The sequence below is a fragment of the Ailuropoda melanoleuca genome, chromosome 17, assembly GCF_002007445.2.
Source record: "Ailuropoda melanoleuca isolate Jingjing chromosome 17, ASM200744v2, whole genome shotgun sequence".
Taxonomy (NCBI): Eukaryota; Metazoa; Chordata; class Mammalia; order Carnivora; family Ursidae; genus Ailuropoda; species Ailuropoda melanoleuca.
In genome coordinates, this window is record NC_048234.1 from 438,369 (window position 1) to 455,333 (window position 16,965).

A 16,965-nucleotide genomic window follows, 5' to 3' on the forward strand; every position below is an offset into this window, starting at 1 on the left:
AGGGGGCGTGGGGCTGCGCGCCCTGGGACCGCCCCTCCGCCGCGAGTGCGTGCGCCCGCCCGCGCGCGTCTGCTGGGCTGGGGGCCGTGCCGCCGCTGGCCGCTGGGACTCGGGGTGGGGGTCTGGCCACCGCTGCGGAGTGGGAGAGGGCCGGAGAAGCCTGCCCGCTGCACCTGTCTCGGGCCCCCTCCTTTCTTTGGAGCCAGGCCCTGTTTGCCCAGAGTTCTGTCACCCTCTCCCCTTTGTCCCATGACGCTAAGGGCTTGGGCGCTGAGATAGGGCCCCTGACCGTTTCAACACCGCCTGGGCCGGCGTGTCCGAATGGTCAGCAGCCCCCGACTCCCCACCTCCATTCACGCGCCCCCCGCGTTGCCGCTTCACTGAGGCCTGACGGCTCCGTTATTAATTAACCCAGATTGAGAACTCAGGCCCCCTGTGTGAGTGAGAGAGGGAGGCGAGGACACAACGTGGTTGGGGCAGCCGCGTTTGGAAACTGGCAGGGGGTTAAGAGAGCCAGGGAAACCAGCCTTGAGCAGTGTCTAGCTTCCTGGGGTCAGTGACCCGCGCAGGGGGGTGGTGGAGGCTGGTGTGGACCAGTCACTTCCCTGAGCATGGGGCCTCCTGGAGAGGCAGGTTAGACTGTTTCCATGGTGTGTGCAGCGGCCCTTAGGTGGGATTTTCCACTCTGCTTGGGCATGTGCTCGGGGGTTGGGTTTCCAGGGTGTGGGTCTGAGCCCTGTGCACCTGCTGCCCCTCCTTGGGTCAATCCCTCATGCGTTCACTCTCCTGTGTGGGCTGGGCTGCACCTCAGGCCAGGAGGAGGGTGACCAGATCAGGGCCTGCCCCTGGAGGTCCCAGCTGGGTGAGAGAGGGCCCCAATAGAGCGGTGCCAGCCGTGTGGGCAGCCAGATCGGATGTTCCTTCCCAGCGGGTGTCCCAGGAGGCCTTTGTGCTTTAGGCCCAGGGCTCCTGCTGCTGGTGCAGGTGGAGGTGGGCTGGGGGCTGTGCTTGCAGGCTCCGCAACGCTAAAGGGACTGCCTGGCCAGAGGGGGAGCCGGGTGGGGATGAGAGCGGAGGGGTGAACTGTGAGGACCCTCTGGGTGCTGGGTAAGGGAGCTGGGCTTTGTCTCTGGGGGCGAGACATTCTTCAACCTTTGGTGGTGGCAGAGCCCCTGGGTGGCCCAGTGCTCGGTGTGGAGTGTCGGGAGTATGGATACACTTGATTCTGTCCTGTGACCACAACCCGCTACATGTCCGTGGTATAAAATCACCACTGTGAGCTCACACGTGCCTGATCACCTGTGTCATCGGCTGTTTCTGAAGTTGTAGCCTAACACACATGCTCATGGAAGCAGCTGCCCAAGGGTTCAGAAAAACAGCATCCACATCATGCGTATATGAGCATATATTTGCACATGCTTGCTCGTGCGTGTGTGGAGGGGGCTCTCCGGTCATCTGCCTCCGTGGGAACTGGCTGTTCTCGCCTGAGGTGAGCTGGTCCTCTTGGTTATGGGGTGGTGGGTGAGGGGTGCTGGGCAGCGAGGGATGGGTCCTCCCTGGCGCCATCCGCAGGCTTCCGCAAGGATGGACGGCAGGTTGGAGGGTGGCTGGAGACAGGGCGGGTTAAGTGGGATGGCCCTAGCAGAGAAGATGGTCTGAACTGGGGCAGGGGTAGGGGCATGGAGACTGGGAGCTGCCTCGGGGAGAGGTCTGCAAGGGGGAGTCAGCAGGGTGAGGTGGTGTTTGGGCTCAGACGGGATCCTGCCCGGGGAACTGCCGGGTCACAGATCTGGTGGAGATGCCAGGTGCTGGTTGGGTCATGCTGCGCGTGAGGGGCTGCGGACGTCCGAGGGAAGCTGTCTGAGAGCAGGTGGAGTCCGGATCTGGGGTGCCAACAGTGGTCGAGGCTGCGTGTCAGGGAGCTACGAGGGGAGAGCTGTCTGTTGAAGCCCTGAAACGGGCGAGGTCTTCAGGGCAATTGTACGGAAGGACAAGGTGAGGCGGGAGTCCTGGGCAGGGGAGGAGATGCGGGGGCCAGCAGGCCTACAGATCAACAGCTTGGGGTCAGGGACGCTGCAGCTCTTTCGGGGATGGGGACGGAGACGGGGGGGAAAGTGGGTTTTGAGCCTCAGAAAGCATCGCTGAGTCCTTGGGTGGGGGATGGTCAAGGTCTCCATGGGGGGGTCAGCTTCCCCTCGCCTGACTTCGGAAGCGCTGGTCCCCACTTCTTACGCAGCCCACCTCTCAGGAGCGCGGACACGCACTCCGGGCCAGGTGCTGGCAGTGAAGGGGGCCGTGTGGAACCATGTGCGCCTTCCCGCTCGTGTAGTGTGACAGGCAGCTCGGTCACGCACGGGAAGCTTGGTCTCGGACAGGGAGTCGGCTTCAGGCTGGGCACGGGGTGGCTGGCCCTTCTCACCCCGTGTCTGTGTCACGGGGGAGGGTCTGCTTACGGCTGCGCGGAGGCTGGGGTTAGTCCGCCCTTCTGTAATCAGTGAGATTCTGAGTGCACAGACCTTGTCCTTGCTGGGTAGTGAGAAGACAGAGCCATAGCCTGGGACGCTGCGGGAGGAGGGAGAGGGCCGGGCAGTGGAGTGGGAGCAACCAGGGTGGACTGCCCGTAGGAGGCCCAGGTCCCTGGAGCAGACAGGGGCTGCCTTTGTCATGTCTGCGGTGAGGTCTTGCAAGCATCTCCTCGGAGGCGGACCTCACTTTCTGTATCTAAACCAGGGGGATTGGGCTGGGCTGGGCGGGCCCCTCGCGCTGAGTGGGTGGGGTTCTTCCAACGGTGACACCCGCAGGATCCGTTCACACGCGTGCACGGGGGCCGCGGCCTGTGGAGGGTGGCGGCTGCCTGAGGCCAGGCGGAGCTGTTCCCTGGAAGTGTTCTGGGCTGAGCTGCAGGCACCGCATTCTCACGGTGCGTTCTCATGGTGGAGGCCCTCAGGGACAGCTGCCAGGAGCTTGGGTCGAGGCCCGCCTGCGAAAGAAACCAGACTCCCTTATCTGCCTTCCTCTCCCAGGCGCTCCGTGCGATAGCAGAGGTCACTGCTCTCGGGAGGCAGGCGGGTTTGGATTGTCTTGAGAACCGTGTGAGGGAGGGAGGGGGAGCAGCGGTCTGGGGTGGGGGACTCGGTCACTCCAGGGCTGCCCGCGGCAGGTCGGGGCGGGGGGGTCAGGCAGAACTGAGAACACCTGACATGTGCCCCCCCTCTCAAAAGTGTTTACAGACTTCCCAGGGAGGGGACTGTGTCTCCGGGGTCCCTGAAATCACTCAGCCCGTGCCTCCCCAGGATTGTCCCCAGGCCTGGGCTCCCTGACAGGGGCCCCATCCTCTTCACACAAAGCCCAGATGGGGAACCCCGCAGGACCAGTTCCCATCCCCAGGTCTCCCAGTCCCAGCACCCTGAGGAGCCTCCCTGGTTCTCTTCCTGGGGCCGAGGCAGGCTGCCCCCCAAGACCGAGCTGGAGGCCCCAGGGGTGTGCCTGGGGACCCCGACAAGGGCTTGCTCCAGCCCAGCTCACAGAGTCCTGCTGGGTGCTTACCCCCTTGCCACCGCATTTCCTCCCCCTCATCTGGCTAAGACAGGTCCAGTGGGGGCCAGGGCCTGCCCTGCCCCAGGCTCTAGGGGGCACGTTGGTGCTGAGCTGTCCTCTGTGTTCTGGACACAGAGCTCTCTCTGGACAGAGCCTTGGGTTGGGGTAGGAGACCCGGGCCCCAAACCTTGACTCCAGCACTGCCTTGAGAAGAGTGGGGGTTTAGGCCACCGGGGTGTGTGACGGTGGGATGGAGGGTGGTCTCCGAAGATCCCCCTTGGCCTGAGATGTGGGCAGAGAAGAGCCCTCTCCCCTAGTGAGGGACAGGGGACCCTGGGGGTCTGGGCTTAGCCCCCACCCTGGCTGCAGTCTAGCAGAGACCCCTTGATGGGAAACTGGCTGGTCCAGACCTTCTTTCTGTCTGGTTGTGGCATCTGGTCCCCTGGGGCATCCCAGGGGTGGGGACCTGCAACGTGCAGGGGCAGGTGTCTGGGGGCCCCCCCATAGAGACCCACATTCCTGAGGAATGGTTTCACCATCAGCCTGTCCCTCCAGGCTCCTACCTGGACCTGTGGCACCGGTTGGACCAGAGTAGGGAGGGTGGGGGGACACGGAGACCCCAGATCTGAGTTGGCCCTTGTGACAGGTAGGGGCTGGGGTTCAGGGTGGACTTCTGCTGAGTTGGCTTCCAGTCAGCCCACGTGTGGCTCTGGGGGTGCTCACAGATGCCCCCTTCTCCACTGTACCTGCCAGGGGGCCTGGCCCCTCCCCCATCCTCCTGAGTCAGGAGTTGAGGGGTCACGTGAATCCTGTCCTTTCTCACTTCTGCAGGGACCCCACCCCGCAGAGGGTCCCTCGTCCCACCTCTTCCGTCTGGAGGAGCCCCTCTGACTCTCCCCATCTCCCCTCATGGCAGAGTTTCCCCCCACTGACACCGCCCCCCCCCCGCCCTGATTCGGTTCCTAAACTCACCAGCAGGCTCTTTGATGAACCCAGCAGGCACGGTCTAGATCTCATCGCGACTTTTCCTTGACCCCAGGCCACCTTTGGGTGCCGTGGGCAGACCTGCCTTCTTGCTGCACGCCCCCCACCCCTCTGGCTGCTCCCGCTCTCAGACACCCCTTCTCCCCGTCCCAGGCCCCGTGCGCCCCAGGCCGCCTCTTGCTCTGCTATGCTGGGGAGGCGAGACTCCTGTTTCTCCCGCATTCCTCCATCCGTCCTCTTCAACCGCAGGCTCAGACAGCCGGCCCTCTCCTGACCTCAAGTCCGTGCTTCTCCAGGGGACACCTTACACTCAGCGTGTCCCAAACCCAAGTGCTTGTTTTCCCACCAGCACACCTCCCTCCCTCTCAGCACTCGGGTCCAAAGCCAGGCTTCGAAGAGACCTCACTCCTCTCCTCCCTCCACATGCACTCACTACCCCCAGGGCTCTGAGCCCTTCTGCCTTTGCCCTCCCATGGCCCCGCGTCCCCTCCCCTCTGAGCTGGCACCGGGGGCTGCACAGTGTGTCTCCTGCCACTGGACCAGAATGCTTTGTGCCTCGAAGCCTGTTTCTGCAGGCACGAGTCGCTCTGCTGGGAATGGCCTCCGCTCCTCGTCCACCCGGCTCAATCCAGACTTGGCTTGGGCTCTGCCGTCTCTGGGAAGCCCTCCCTGACCCACTGGGCTGGAGGAAGTCTGTCGTAGGCACGACTCTCAGGTGGCTTGGTGGTGCTGTGTGCTCGAGGTCCTGGCTCCCCCACCAGACTGACTCCTGCTGGCAGAGTGGCCTCCGCTAGCCCTGGGTGCAGGAGCAGTCGAGCTGCCTGGGGCCCGGGATGGGCTTCGTTAGTCGTCTGGGAACCTTGCAGAGCGGGAACCAGCCTGGAGGTGTCTAGGGAAGGGGACGGCCGACCTCTCCAGGTGTGCATCGTGGCCTCTCGGGAGAGCCCTGGTGGTGGACAGCCTCGATCCCCTTCCTGCCAGGTGGACCCACAGCCCCCGGCCTTGCAGACCCTCGGGGCCCCCACACGTCCCTCACCGTGAGAAGGGCAGGGCCCCGGTGGAGGAGAACGTCCCTCCTGGCCACAGAGGTCAGGTGGTTCTCCCGTGCGGCTGTGGACAACATGCCCCTTCGCCCTCGGGGTCTGCCTGCCGCACGCACCTGGGAGCACGGGAGCACGGTGGTTTTCGTGGTGCATCCAGAGAACAGGCCTGACACCTGCGAGACGCTCCGATGGCTCTTGCGGAGTGGCCTGGCCTCCAGCAGGGAAACCGAGACCCGGAAGGGGCTGTGACCTGAGCCCAGCAGCACGGCGGTCGGTGGCGTGGCCGGTGGCACAGCCGGGACACCAGGCCCCCCAGTGGCTCTTGGGATTGGCTCTGCTGCAGTGCAGAGGGGAAGGAGGGACCCCGAGGAGCCAGTCAGGCCCCCGTTCTCCGGGCATCTGGGCAGATTTTGTAACTCTGGGTCTAAGGAAAAGCCCTCAGTTCCCCCAGCCTGATGTTGGCCCTGAGGACCTTATACTTCTGGTTTTGGCTGCCCTCCTAGTGGAGCCGTGCTGGCCTGCCCGACTCAGATGAATGGGCTCTCCCAGGAAGGGGTGCGGGCTCTCCTGGGCAGGGGTGCGGTCTGGGAGAGGGCTGGGCCACCTTCTACGTGGCTCGGATCCCTTGCTCCCGATCTCTTGTCCCCAGCACTCTTGGGCATGTGTGCCTGGCTGGATCCCGGGGCTCAGCGGCGGGGGATGGGTCCACCCCAGCGTGCTGTGTGGCCTGGGCCCACTACAGTGTCTTCTGGGGGCTATCTCTCAAACCTGAGTGTTGTTTGCCCCAGAACAGTAATTTTGGGGGTGGGCCCCCCTGACGAGGCCTCCTCGGTGGCGTGTGTCTCTGCAGAGTGTGGACCAGCAGGACGAGGCCAGTGGGCTGGAGCTGAGAAAGGCCTCGGACTCGTGCGTCATGGAGAACGGGCACCAGCCAGGGGCAGGTAGGGGCCTACGGCACGGGACGGGTGGCTGGGGTTTGCATCTGTGCCAGGCCAGCCCCTGGCTGGGAGGGCACCTGACCCTGGACCCCCGCAGGTAGAGAGGCTGCCAGGAGGGCGGCTTTGGTCAGGACAAAGCAGAACTTTTCAACACAGAGGGAAATGGGAGCTCTCGAAAGGTGATGAGCGCCCCTGTTTCTGGGGGAATGCAAGCAGGGGCTGAGGAATCATCCAGGCATCAAGTAGCCTAGAGTGGCCGGCCCGCTGGCTAGTGTTTATTGAGCTGACTGTGAGGGCAGTTTGGAAGAGACATAAACTCTGGTTGGAGCATCGAGGCGTTCCCGGAAGAGGGAGGTCAGGGAGGCCTTCCTGGAGGAGGTGGGCGGAGGGTTCAGAGAGGCTAGTGTCCTCTGGCGGAGGGGGGTGGTCTGAGGTCCCAGTGAATGCCACGGCTGGCCTGCACCCCCGCCCCTCTGGTCACATGTTCCAGGTCTGGGCGATGGACCCCCGGATGCTAGCCAAGCCTTCCCGGTACCAGAGCCCCCAAAGCCTCGCCCCGTGAGCCTCTCCTTGCGGCAGCCTCACCAGCCCGTCACGGCCGTCACTCGGGTCTCTGAGCGGTTCTCGGGGGAGACCTCAGCCGCGGTGCTCTCGCCCACGTCCGCCGCCATCCTGGGGGGCCTCAGCCCGAGCCCCAGTGAGGCCACCACACCCTGGACTCCCTGTCCCAGCGGTAGGAGCAGGAGAGCATGGCCTGGGGGCAGGGTGAGAGGGCAGGCAGGGTGGGGGGGGGTTGGCAGGAGACCCAGAAAAGCTGGGGCCAGGCCGCAGCCCCACCTGTGCCCACCACTGCGACCCCCTTCCCCAGCCCGTCAGCGTGGCCCGTCCATGCCTGACTGAGGGATGTCCCGCGGGACACAACCACGCTGCCGTGACAGGTCCAGCTGTGGGGAAAAGGTGGCTTGCACCCCTGCACACTTTGGCATGGTTCCCTGGGCCTGGCTTGCTGTGGTCAGGCCGCCGGTGGTGGCCCTGGGGTGGGTTTGGGAACAAAGTGTTTGCTGGGTATGTGGCACAGGAGGACCTGGGCCCCGTGCCCTCAGACGCGGGGTGGGGACACCTACAAGACCTTTTCCGTCCTTCTCTACGTTCCCAGCTTCCTCTCTGTCAACTGCTGGCCAAGGTGGGGCCCGTGGAGCCTGGCAGCCCGCCTGTCCGGGGAGTGATGCCGGGGCGGGGGGGGGGCCGGCGGCTGGCCCTCCCCTCCACGCCCAGGGTTACTTCTCTTCTCTCCTCGTCCCACAGAGAAGAATCCTTCCGTCCCACGGTCGAGCCCCGGCTATGGGGCAGTGTCGGCAGGCAGGAACAGTGACAGGTGGGTCAGATGGCCGCAGCTCCCCAGCCCCCAGCGGCGTGCCCCCTGTGCTGAGCCAGGGCCCAGAGCCGGGGCAGCAGGGGCAGGGGAGGGATGTGGAGGGGAGGCAAGGCAGTCCTCCCCTTGGACAGTCTTGTTTGGAGAAATATGGTCGCAGCTGTTTCCGTGTGGACTCCTCTGGGCGAGGATGGGAGGGGTGTCTCAGGCCCCACAGAGGAAGGAGGGTGGGAGGCTGTCTTCATTCTGGCTGGCTGGGCTCCCTCCGTGGGGTGCTTTCTGGCAGATGGGACGGAGGAGGTCCCTGGAGAGGCCCCTGGGCTGGGGCAGGTGTGTGGGCCCCCCCCCGCACGGTGTAGGCCCCCTCCTGGCTCCCCCAGGCCAGCTGGACTGAGATTGGAGCTGGGATGGGGCTGAGGGGGCTGGCTTGACTTTTCTTGTAATAATAAAGGAAAATTGCGACTTTCTGGCAAACTGTTGAGGAGGAAACAAAGGGTGTCTTATCTAGTGGTGGTGGGGCCTGGGCCTGGCGGGGCTGGTCTGGAGTGTGTCCCCTGCCCGCCCCAGCGATTGGCACCTGCTGAGGGGTGGGTGATTACGCCCAGAGAGAGGGCCTACTCTCCCTCGGGGTTGGGCCTGGACAGAGGCTGTATCCCCAAACCGGCTCAACAGGTCAGGCCTGGAGCGAGTGGTCCCTCCTCTGTTCCTGCCACGACAGCCCCCACTTTGGCCTCCGTCACTCTGTGGGGCGATCCTGGGCCCGTGTGGGCCGGGGTGTTCCCGACACGCTGGTTTTCTCCTCAGCCCGCCCCTGGTGACGCCGCCCCGGTCGCCCCCATCTCCCCCGCCGCCAGCCACCGCCCAGGCCCGGCGCCGGGAGCTGGTGAGGTCGCAGACGCTGCCCCGCACGTCGGGAGCGCAGGCCCGGAAGGCCTTGTTTGAGAAGTGGGAGCAGGATACCGCGGGCAAGTACGGACGCTCATGCCCAGAGTGGGGGCCCAGCCCCAGGTGGGGACCAGGGGGTGCAGCACAGCAGAGCTGGCCCTGCCGTCGTCCCCTTGATGAGAGCCCCTCGCTTGCCCCATTCCAGAGCTGCCCTGGACTGCCCTCCGCCGCCTTCCCTTGGTTTCTGGGCATGACAGGGATTCCCAGGGGGAGCTGAGGGACACGTTGCCCCTCTTAGAGACAGGGCTGGTGTTTGCATAGGTATCCAGCTGTCAGCATGACACCTGCTGTGCGCAGGGTGGGGCCCAGGCCTGTGCGGGGAGGACATCCCCCATCCTGGCGTCCTCCCACCCGTGAGGGAGCCTGAGCCAGGCAGCCTGATCTCAGCTGCTAGGGAGTGTCCTCGGGGCCCGGAGAAGGACCCCTGTCTCTGGCTAGGAAGGAACCATGTCAGGGTGGCCTCGGGGTGGCTGGGATGAAGGGGGAGCAGAGGGCAGGGGCCTAAGGCCATGCGGGCTCTGGACCCCTGATTTCTGGGGCAGGATATAGATGGGGGCTTGGGGGCTGGAGGGAGGACAGTCCTGCCAGATACGGTCTAGGGAGGCTGTTCCCCGGGGGAGCAGAGCAGGTGGGGTCCTCTTGGACGCCCGGCCATCAGAGCAGAGCCCCACCGCAGGCCTGCGCTCTTCGCGCAGGGGCAAAGGCGAGGTGCGGGCCAAGCTGAAGCGGTCCCAGAGCTTTGGCGTGGCCAGTGCCGGCAGCATCAAGCAGCTTCTCCTCGAGTGGTGTCGCAAGAAGACTCTCGGCTACCAGGTGAGCCCGGGATCCCGCCCCAGCCGGGGTCACCTCCCTGGCGGGGCTGGGCGGTGGGAGCTGGAGTCCCGTGCCTTCCCCGTGGGCCGCCAGCCGCCCGCAGCACGTGCTCGGAAACCCTGGGGCTCCCGCGGCTGGACCCGAGCGGCTGAGGTCTGGGGGCCTGAGGTCTGGCGGCTCGGGCTTCTTGCTAAGCTGGCAGGTGCTGGGAGAGGCTGCTTGTGGGGGCGCCGCGCCCTCACTCACCTTCCTGTGTTGACCCCCCCCCCCCGGCGCCGGAAGCACGTAGACCTGCAGAACTTCTCCTCCAGCTGGAGCGACGGGATGGCCTTCTGCGCCCTGGTGCACTCCTTCTTCCCCGACGCCTTCGACTATAGCGCCCTGAGCCCCGCGCAGCGGCAGAAGAACTTCGAGCTGGCCTTCACCATGGCTGAGTGAGTATGGTGGGGCCTGAGCCGCCATCTGCCCCGGGGGGTTGCAGATGTGAGGCCCTCCACTCTGCCGGCCTCCTGTACAGGTGGGGAGAAGCCAGTCGGTGGGGGGGGGGGATCGCCCAGACTCGCCGTGGAGCCGGTGCTCTGCTCGCCATACCTGCCCTTCCTGCTGGCTGCCTGGCCCCTGCTGTGTGGTCTGGGAGACCGACCTTCAGGGCACGGGGCCCGTGGGGTCTCCCAGGACACCCCGTCTGTCCCCTCAGGGCTGGTGCGAAGATACCGTTGCTTTAGGGCAAGCGGGAAATTGAATAATATCTGCCTGGGAGACGTTCTGAAACTTCTCGAATAGGTCGACTTTGCTTCTCTAAGCATTGTTCTAGTCTCTGATAATGAAATTGCCGACCTTCCTGAGACCCGCTCACCGGGAGGGGTTTGCGTGGGGGATACTCTGGGACGTTTAGGGCTGCCTGATGCTTAGTTTCCAGGAATTAAGGGGAGAAGGTCAGGGGGAAGGGAGGCCCCCCAAAGCTGCATTTCCTGCAGGGGACGTTTATCTCTCCTGGCGTAGCCTCTGTGCCTGGTAATGTAAGCCCCTGGGCAGCCTGCGTGTGCCCACCCAGTGCCCTGAGTGGGGGGAGGCCTCCCTGCAGGCCTGGACCCCGGGCCTGGCCGGGGAAGCTACCGTGGGTCCTGGCAGAGCTGAGGGGGCCGCCCCTCCCCGGAGCCGCAGCCCGTGCTGTGGGGGCAGGAGGGAGACCCTGGCTCCGGGCTTCTTGGCTGAGTTGTGGGAACGTCGCTGTTGCCCCTGTGGTGGTCTCGGGTGACACACTTGGACTCTGGGCCCCCTGGGGTCACAAGAGCTCCTCATATCCTTTAAAAGCCTTCTCTCTCTTGGCTGCTGGGAATTAGCTGTCGTCCTAATCACAGGAACAGCTCTGGACGGAGTGCGTTACACAACTGCACCCAGACGGCGGTGAAGCGGAGCCAAGGGGGACGGCGCGATGTTGGGGAGAGGCGCCTGGCAGGGGAGGCCCAGCCGCTGGGAGCCTAGGGGTGGTGGCAGTCAAACTGCAGAGCCGGGCGTGCGGGGCTGGGGCTCTGATGTGGACACGCGGGGGCCCACCGCAGCCGGCGAGGCCGCACGTGGCCCCCGGAGTTCTCCATCGAGACCAGGGGACCGTGCCCTGGACCGGGCTGGGCCGAGCAGGGAGAGGGGCCCTGGGCCACGGGGTGGTGGCCCTGCATCCCAGATCGTGGGGATCTCAGCCCCCCCCCCCCGGCCTCCCTGGCAGCCAGAGTGACGGATCTGTGGCCGTGCTTTCCTAGCACGAGGGTTGGGCTCATGGAGCCTCCGGACTTGGAACACATGTTTCTCCTATTCCCAGCCGGGGGGGGGGGGCGGTGATGGTGCAGGCCGCTCCAGTTCTTGCTTCCCTCCTCCCCAGAGCAAACAGAGGGGTCAGAGGCCTGGCCCTGCCTCCCTGGGGCCTGAGCCTGCTTGTGTCTGGGCAGGGGAGGAAGGTCTGCCTGCCCCCAAGATGAATTCCGGCTTTTCTGCCACCTTGGGGGGGTGCGGGGAGGGCTGCCCAGGGCAGGCCTGTGTGGGGTTTGTTGGGGGCCTGGGAAGGGGCCTCCCCTGGGAGGCCTGTGGGAGGTGACCTCACAGGGGCAGCTTGGGTCACCTGGTTCCTTGGACAGCAGCTTGCTCAGGAGCTAGGAAGGAAGCACAGGGTCACCTGCTGAAACATGCTGGCCACCAGTTCTCGAAGACATTCCTCTGGTTTACCAGCAAAGACCCAGGAGACGGGTGGGGCCGTGCAGGTGGCAGGAGCAGGCCGTGTGGAATGGAGGACAGGCCAGCCCCTCACAGGGGGTTCACCTCCCATCACCTCCCTTCCGTGAGCAAGGGCCTTAGAGGCACAAAGATGCCTCGGGAACCTGTGCGGTTAGGGGGCTGGTGCTGCCCCTCCTCCCGGTGAACAACCGTCCCAGAGATTCCCTGCGGCCTAATCTGTGTGAGCAACGCGGTGTGAGCAACGCGGTGTTGACAGCAAAGTGAGCTCCCTTGTCGGACAGGTGTCCCGGGCTTGCAAAGCGGGAAGACCAGCCCTTTTATGGAAGGGGCTTTGGTGGGTACGTGGGGGCCTGCACTCTGCGCCCCCCCGCCCCAGCCCCAGGCTGAGTGCAGCCCCGGATGTGCGGCCCGAGGCTCCCGCTTGCCCTGCGGGGAATGTGTCCTGCTCTCCGGTTACGCCCGAGTGCAAGGGGCTTCGGCTATTTGTGGTGCCCATGTGTCCCTGTCTGAAAGCAGACGGGACGCTGTAGTCCCAGCCTGGCATCTGTACGCAGAGGAGGCTTAAACAAATAAAAATAACCCTTCCAGCCCCTCCTCCACGTCCCTCCCAGGCCAACCCATGTTGACGGAAGATCAGAATAGAGCGGGGGAGGAGAATCTCCTGAACCCTTCTTAACCCCCAACAAGGTGCGGCCACGTGAGCTCGTGCTTTTCCCCGGGACTGTTTCGTGGTGTCTGAGTTCTTGCAACAAGCTTGTGTTGCTTTTACAAAAGCAGTTTATTGATTTAAAGACAATTGGGTGTATGCTTCGGGAACATTCTATGTCAGTGATGCCTCAACTCTTTAGAAACGGCAATCGGGGCCCAGTATCTTGAGACTTACGTTTTGTTATAAAAGTCAGTACCGATCATCATCTTCCTCTTCTCATACCCTGATTTCGAAATTTCATTCAGCCTGTGTCCGCAGCTCCTAGGAGCCTTGATGCGACCGTTGCGGCTGGCGGGGTGGGGACCGGGGCCCTGGTTGTTTGCTGGGAGGCGGGGACCTTGCCCACGGCTTCCTGTCTGGGTCGTGGTGGGGAGGCCGCGGGGAGGCCTTCACGCCCGTCCTCACCGCCACCCTGATGGGGAAGCCCTGCTGTCCGGGCAGGGATGCCTGTGGTGGGAGCTCGGAAGTGCAGAAGGGGTCGGAGCACTCTCCCTGCACAGGCTGGAACTCGCCAGCGATCCCGGGGGCCCTCCGTGCTCTGATAGGAGGGTGGGAAAGAAGCTAGAACCAGCGCAGGGGAGGGAGTCCCACGTGCCCTTTGAGCTCTTTAGTTTCGGGGAAAGACACGATAGGGGATTCTTAGAAGATTCTCTTCCAGGCTGAGAATAGACTTGTGGGACCAATAGGTAGGAAGGACCCAGAGGCAAAATAACGTAAGAAATGTGAGGGGAGCTTTCCTGGCCTTGGGGGAGGGAGGGCCGCTGGCCTGGGCCTGGACAAGAGCCCTCCGAGCGAGTGGGGCCACCGTGGACAGCAGCTGCCTCCTCCCCAGTGTTCGGAGGCCGGCACTCGGTCCCCCTCCCCGGCTGAGGGTCGGGGTTTTAATATGGCTCCTGTTTAACTTGGGGACCGTGGAGCCCAGTGTCAGGGGGGATGGCCCGGCGCACATCCGGGGTTGGCTCACCTGGGGTCCTGGGAGGCAGCCCTGGGAAGGCAGGCGGGCAGGTGCTGACCGTCACTCGGGAAGGTGCACTCGGGTCGGAAGGCCGTGGATTTGCAACCCTTCCCCACCAACAAAGCACAGTTACAGACCTGCCTTGGTCAGAGGGCCGGCTTCCCCAACACGGAGCCCCGCCCTGGCCCGTCGGGGATGCCAGGGTGCCCCGCCTGGGGCCAAGCCCCCCGTCAACCCAGGACGCCACTGGGTTCCCTCACAGGGACCCGCTCCAGACCAAGGGGGAGGCCGCAGTGGGCTGCGGGACAGATGTCTGCGTTTTGCTCGGACATTCGGGTTCTGGGAGGAGGCCTGGCGTCGGGGCAGCACGGAGGGCGGGGCCTGGGGCCGGGGGAAGTGCCCTGACCCCAGGTGCAAGCACGGACGGGGGCGTGAGTAGCAGAGCCAGCCTCCCAGCCCAGCTGCTCAGACTCCAGATTCCGACCTTTCCGGGCTGCACGCTTGCTCCTTATATCGGGACACGATGACAAGAATGACAACCACCGGGGCGCCTGGGTGGCACAGAGGTTAAGCGTCTGCCTTCGGCTCAGGGCGTGATCCCGGCGTTATGGGATCGAGCCCCACATCAGGCTCCTCCGCTATAAGCCTGCTTCTTCCTCTCCCGCTCCCCCTGCTTGTGTTCCCTCTCTCGCTGGCTGTCTCTATCTCTGTCAAATAAATAAAATCTTTAAAAAAAAAAGAATGACAGCCACCGCTGAGGCTGACCGCACGGTTTGCGCAGGGCAGTTCCACCAGCTGGGCCGTCAGAGGCCGGGGGACACGAAACGTCTTTCTTAACCCAAGTCAGTAAGGCCGGGCCGGGTCGTGGACCCCGACGGTCATGCACTTGTTCACGGGGAAGGAGGCAGGGACCCCGGGACCATGAAGTGTGCCCCACCGCAGAGGGACAGGTGCTGACAGCACTGAGTGCAGGCGTTCCAGCCAGGTCGGTGCCACGATCCTGGTGCCCTGGGAAGCACGGGGCAGTGTTTGGAAGGACACTGGCTCTGAGGACACAGGGCTGACCCCTGTCACTGTCAGTGCCACCTCGGGAGCTGGGGACGCCGGGGAAACCGCCTTCTTTACAGCCCAGAGAGCGTCCAGCTTCCCGTCTACACCAGGGCCCAAGGCTAGACCAGCATTTCGCAGAGTACTGGCGCGGGAAGGCCTGGGGGCTGAGAGGTGGTTGTAGGTAACTTCCTGACATTGCCCTTGGGACACGTCAGCCAGCAGGTAGTGAAATCGGTGAGCAGCTCACGCCCCGAGTTACGTGGGGTGGGTGGGGGGAGAAACAAGCATTGTGGGGACATCTCAAGGGCAGAAAGCACCTCTGTGAAACCCTGGACATACGCATGTGTGTGTCACGTCTCCAAGCACGGGTCTCGTGGAAGTTTTAAAAGACTGTCTAGGAGCCGTCTGGGTGAATTTATTTTTTACATCATTTGTTTTACATTTTATAGTTCATGCCGATTTTCCGCATCCTGCCTATATACATTGAATTTTTTACTGAAACTTCAAGTTAAACTAAAATCTTGCTCATATAATTCTAACACAAGTGAATTTAGTGACATTTCCGAGTGAACTTTAATTTCACTGAAACTTGCAACAGAGAAGTCTGTTGAAGTGAAAACGTGCATTGACTCCGTGGTCCCTGGATGCAGGGGTCTGGGCAGCCCTGCCTTGGAGTAAGTGACCCCCGGGGTCTCCTGGGTCACCGGAAGGCCCCGGGGCGGGGGCGGGGGCGGGGCTGGCTGATGGCCGGACCCTCGTCCTGACGTCCTGACGGGGCTTCTGTGTTTCAGGAATCTGGCCAACTGCGAGCGCCTCATCGAGGTGGAGGACATGATGGTGATGGGCCGCAAGCCGGACCCCATGTGCGTCTTCACCTACGTCCAGTCGTTGTACAACCACCTGCGTCGCTTTGAATGAAGCCCATGGGGCCCGGACGGCCAGGGCCAACCCCCGGAGGAGACCCCCTGGACGACCAGGGCCAACTCCCCGCGTGGGGCAACCCCAGCGGTTTGGTGTGAGAGCGCTGTTGTTCCGTGGCGTGTGGGATGCCGTCTGGCCCGCTGTGTTGTTTGATGTGGGCACTGCGCGCTGTGCTCTGCGTGGGTCGCGGCCAGGGCTCCAAGGAAGAGGGAGAGCTACCAGAGAGCGCGATGGGTGCTAAGTGATTATCTCCCTTCAAATAAAAGGCTTGCCTGTGGATTCTGGAATGTGAGATCGTTTTCCCGCTGGTGAATTTGATACATTGGCTTCACAGGGTTACACTGGTTCCCAGGTGTGTTTATCACAATACCCAGAGTTCCCTACCTCCCCACACTATCGTGGGCTCCTCTCCTCCCCCCTCTGGGCCTCTGCCAGGAAGCGGGGGGGATGCTCCATCAGCAGCCTGACACGGAAGACCACGCACGTCTTGGGAAGAAACCGTCTAATCTCTCCCGGGTCCTGGGCAACAGATGACCTTCAAGTCACCCTGGCTCTCTGGGGAGATGAGAAGGCTGTCGCCTGGTCCGAAAGCGCCCCATCCTTCCCGGGAGGCCCCACAAGTGCCTGGCTAAGAATAGGCTCTCAGGAGGTTAACGCTTTTAGGGAAGGACGAGGCCCTTTGTGCAGAGACGTAGTTTTTATTAACATCTTTTTAGGGGATTTGCTGCAGATACGTATGGAAAGTAATTGCGTCTGTACCGTTGACTGTTTGTACATAAAGAATTGTGTCAAACTTCACTTTGGATTTGTTCCTTCTGTTGGGGACATGTGGGGCCTGTGGCCAAGGGGCGTTGCGTGCATTTCCAATGAAACTCTGCTCAACCGCCCCCCATCTGCTTCTGTAGTTAAATCACTGCCCAGAAAGTTGACAGTCACGTTTGCACATTTGTTGGTCCGTCTCCCTCGTCCCTGCTGTTGGGGGAGCGTAAACTGGGAGTCCCCCTCCGCGTGGATGGGCAGGTCCGTGAGAACCGCGGCCAGCAACAGCAGGCCCTGCTGTGGTCCCGTCGGGCAGTGCCGGCTCATGTTTACAGCTGTTTGCACTGGGCTTCCAGCAGAACGTTCTCAGATTCCACAAATGTACCCACTGGCTTATTCAGGAACCCTTTTCCAACCAGGGTGGATTTTAGGCACAAACTTCTAGAATTTCCCTTTAAGGAGCTAATACATCTTCAGCTCATGCAATGGACTCCAAACACCACAGCCTCCGTTCCTTCACAGACTCACATGCATGTTCCTTGTGTTCAGGGGGAAGAGCTCTCTGCGGTGTGAGGGGGGACGTGGTGGGACCTCTCGGGGGTGTGAGGGGGGACGTGGTGGGACCTCTCTGGGGTGTGAGGGGGGACGTGGTGTAGCTCTCTGGGGTGTGAGGAGGCACAAGGTGGGAGCTCTCTGGTGTGAGGAGGGAC

The 16,965-nt window shown here is 63.3% G+C and overlaps 1 protein-coding gene across 2 annotated transcripts; it reads left to right on the top strand.

Annotated features, from left to right (window-relative positions):
* Positions 1 to 135: 135 nt before the first annotated feature.
* Positions 136 to 16,294, top strand: SMTNL2 (smoothelin like 2). Of its 2 annotated transcripts, XM_034647124.1 has the most exons (9): positions 136 to 1,489; positions 6,415 to 6,505; positions 6,993 to 7,235; positions 7,659 to 7,685; positions 7,808 to 7,877; positions 8,679 to 8,843; positions 9,515 to 9,632; positions 9,915 to 10,066; positions 15,367 to 16,294. In XM_034647124.1, the coding sequence occupies exons 1-9, from the start codon at positions 1,340 to 1,342 to the stop codon at positions 15,491 to 15,493; spliced, it is 1,143 nt and encodes a 380-aa protein (XP_034503015.1). In that variant the 5' UTR covers positions 136 to 1,339; the 3' UTR covers positions 15,494 to 16,294. The 2 variants fall into 2 exon arrangements, with proteins under 2 accessions (XP_034503015.1, XP_011234371.1); XM_011236069.3 differs by lacking the exon at positions 7,659 to 7,685 and having other exon boundaries at positions 143 to 1,489.
* Positions 16,295 to 16,965: the final 671 nt, after the last annotated feature.

What these genes read in the sequence shown, in the direction of transcription:
- SMTNL2 (XM_034647124.1), top strand. Translation starts at nt 1,340, where the DNA reads ATGCTCATGGAAGCAGCTGCCCAAGGGTTCAGAAAAACAGCATCCACA. An exon ending in TCTGTCAACTGCTGGCCAAG is followed by an intron (nt 7,686 to 7,807) that starts GTGGGGCCCGTG and finishes CTCGTCCCACAG; the next exon opens with AGAAGAATCCTTCCGTCCCA. An exon ending in CTGGCCTTCACCATGGCTGA is followed by an intron (nt 10,067 to 15,366) that starts GTGAGTATGGTG and finishes TCTGTGTTTCAG; the next exon opens with GAATCTGGCCAACTGCGAGC.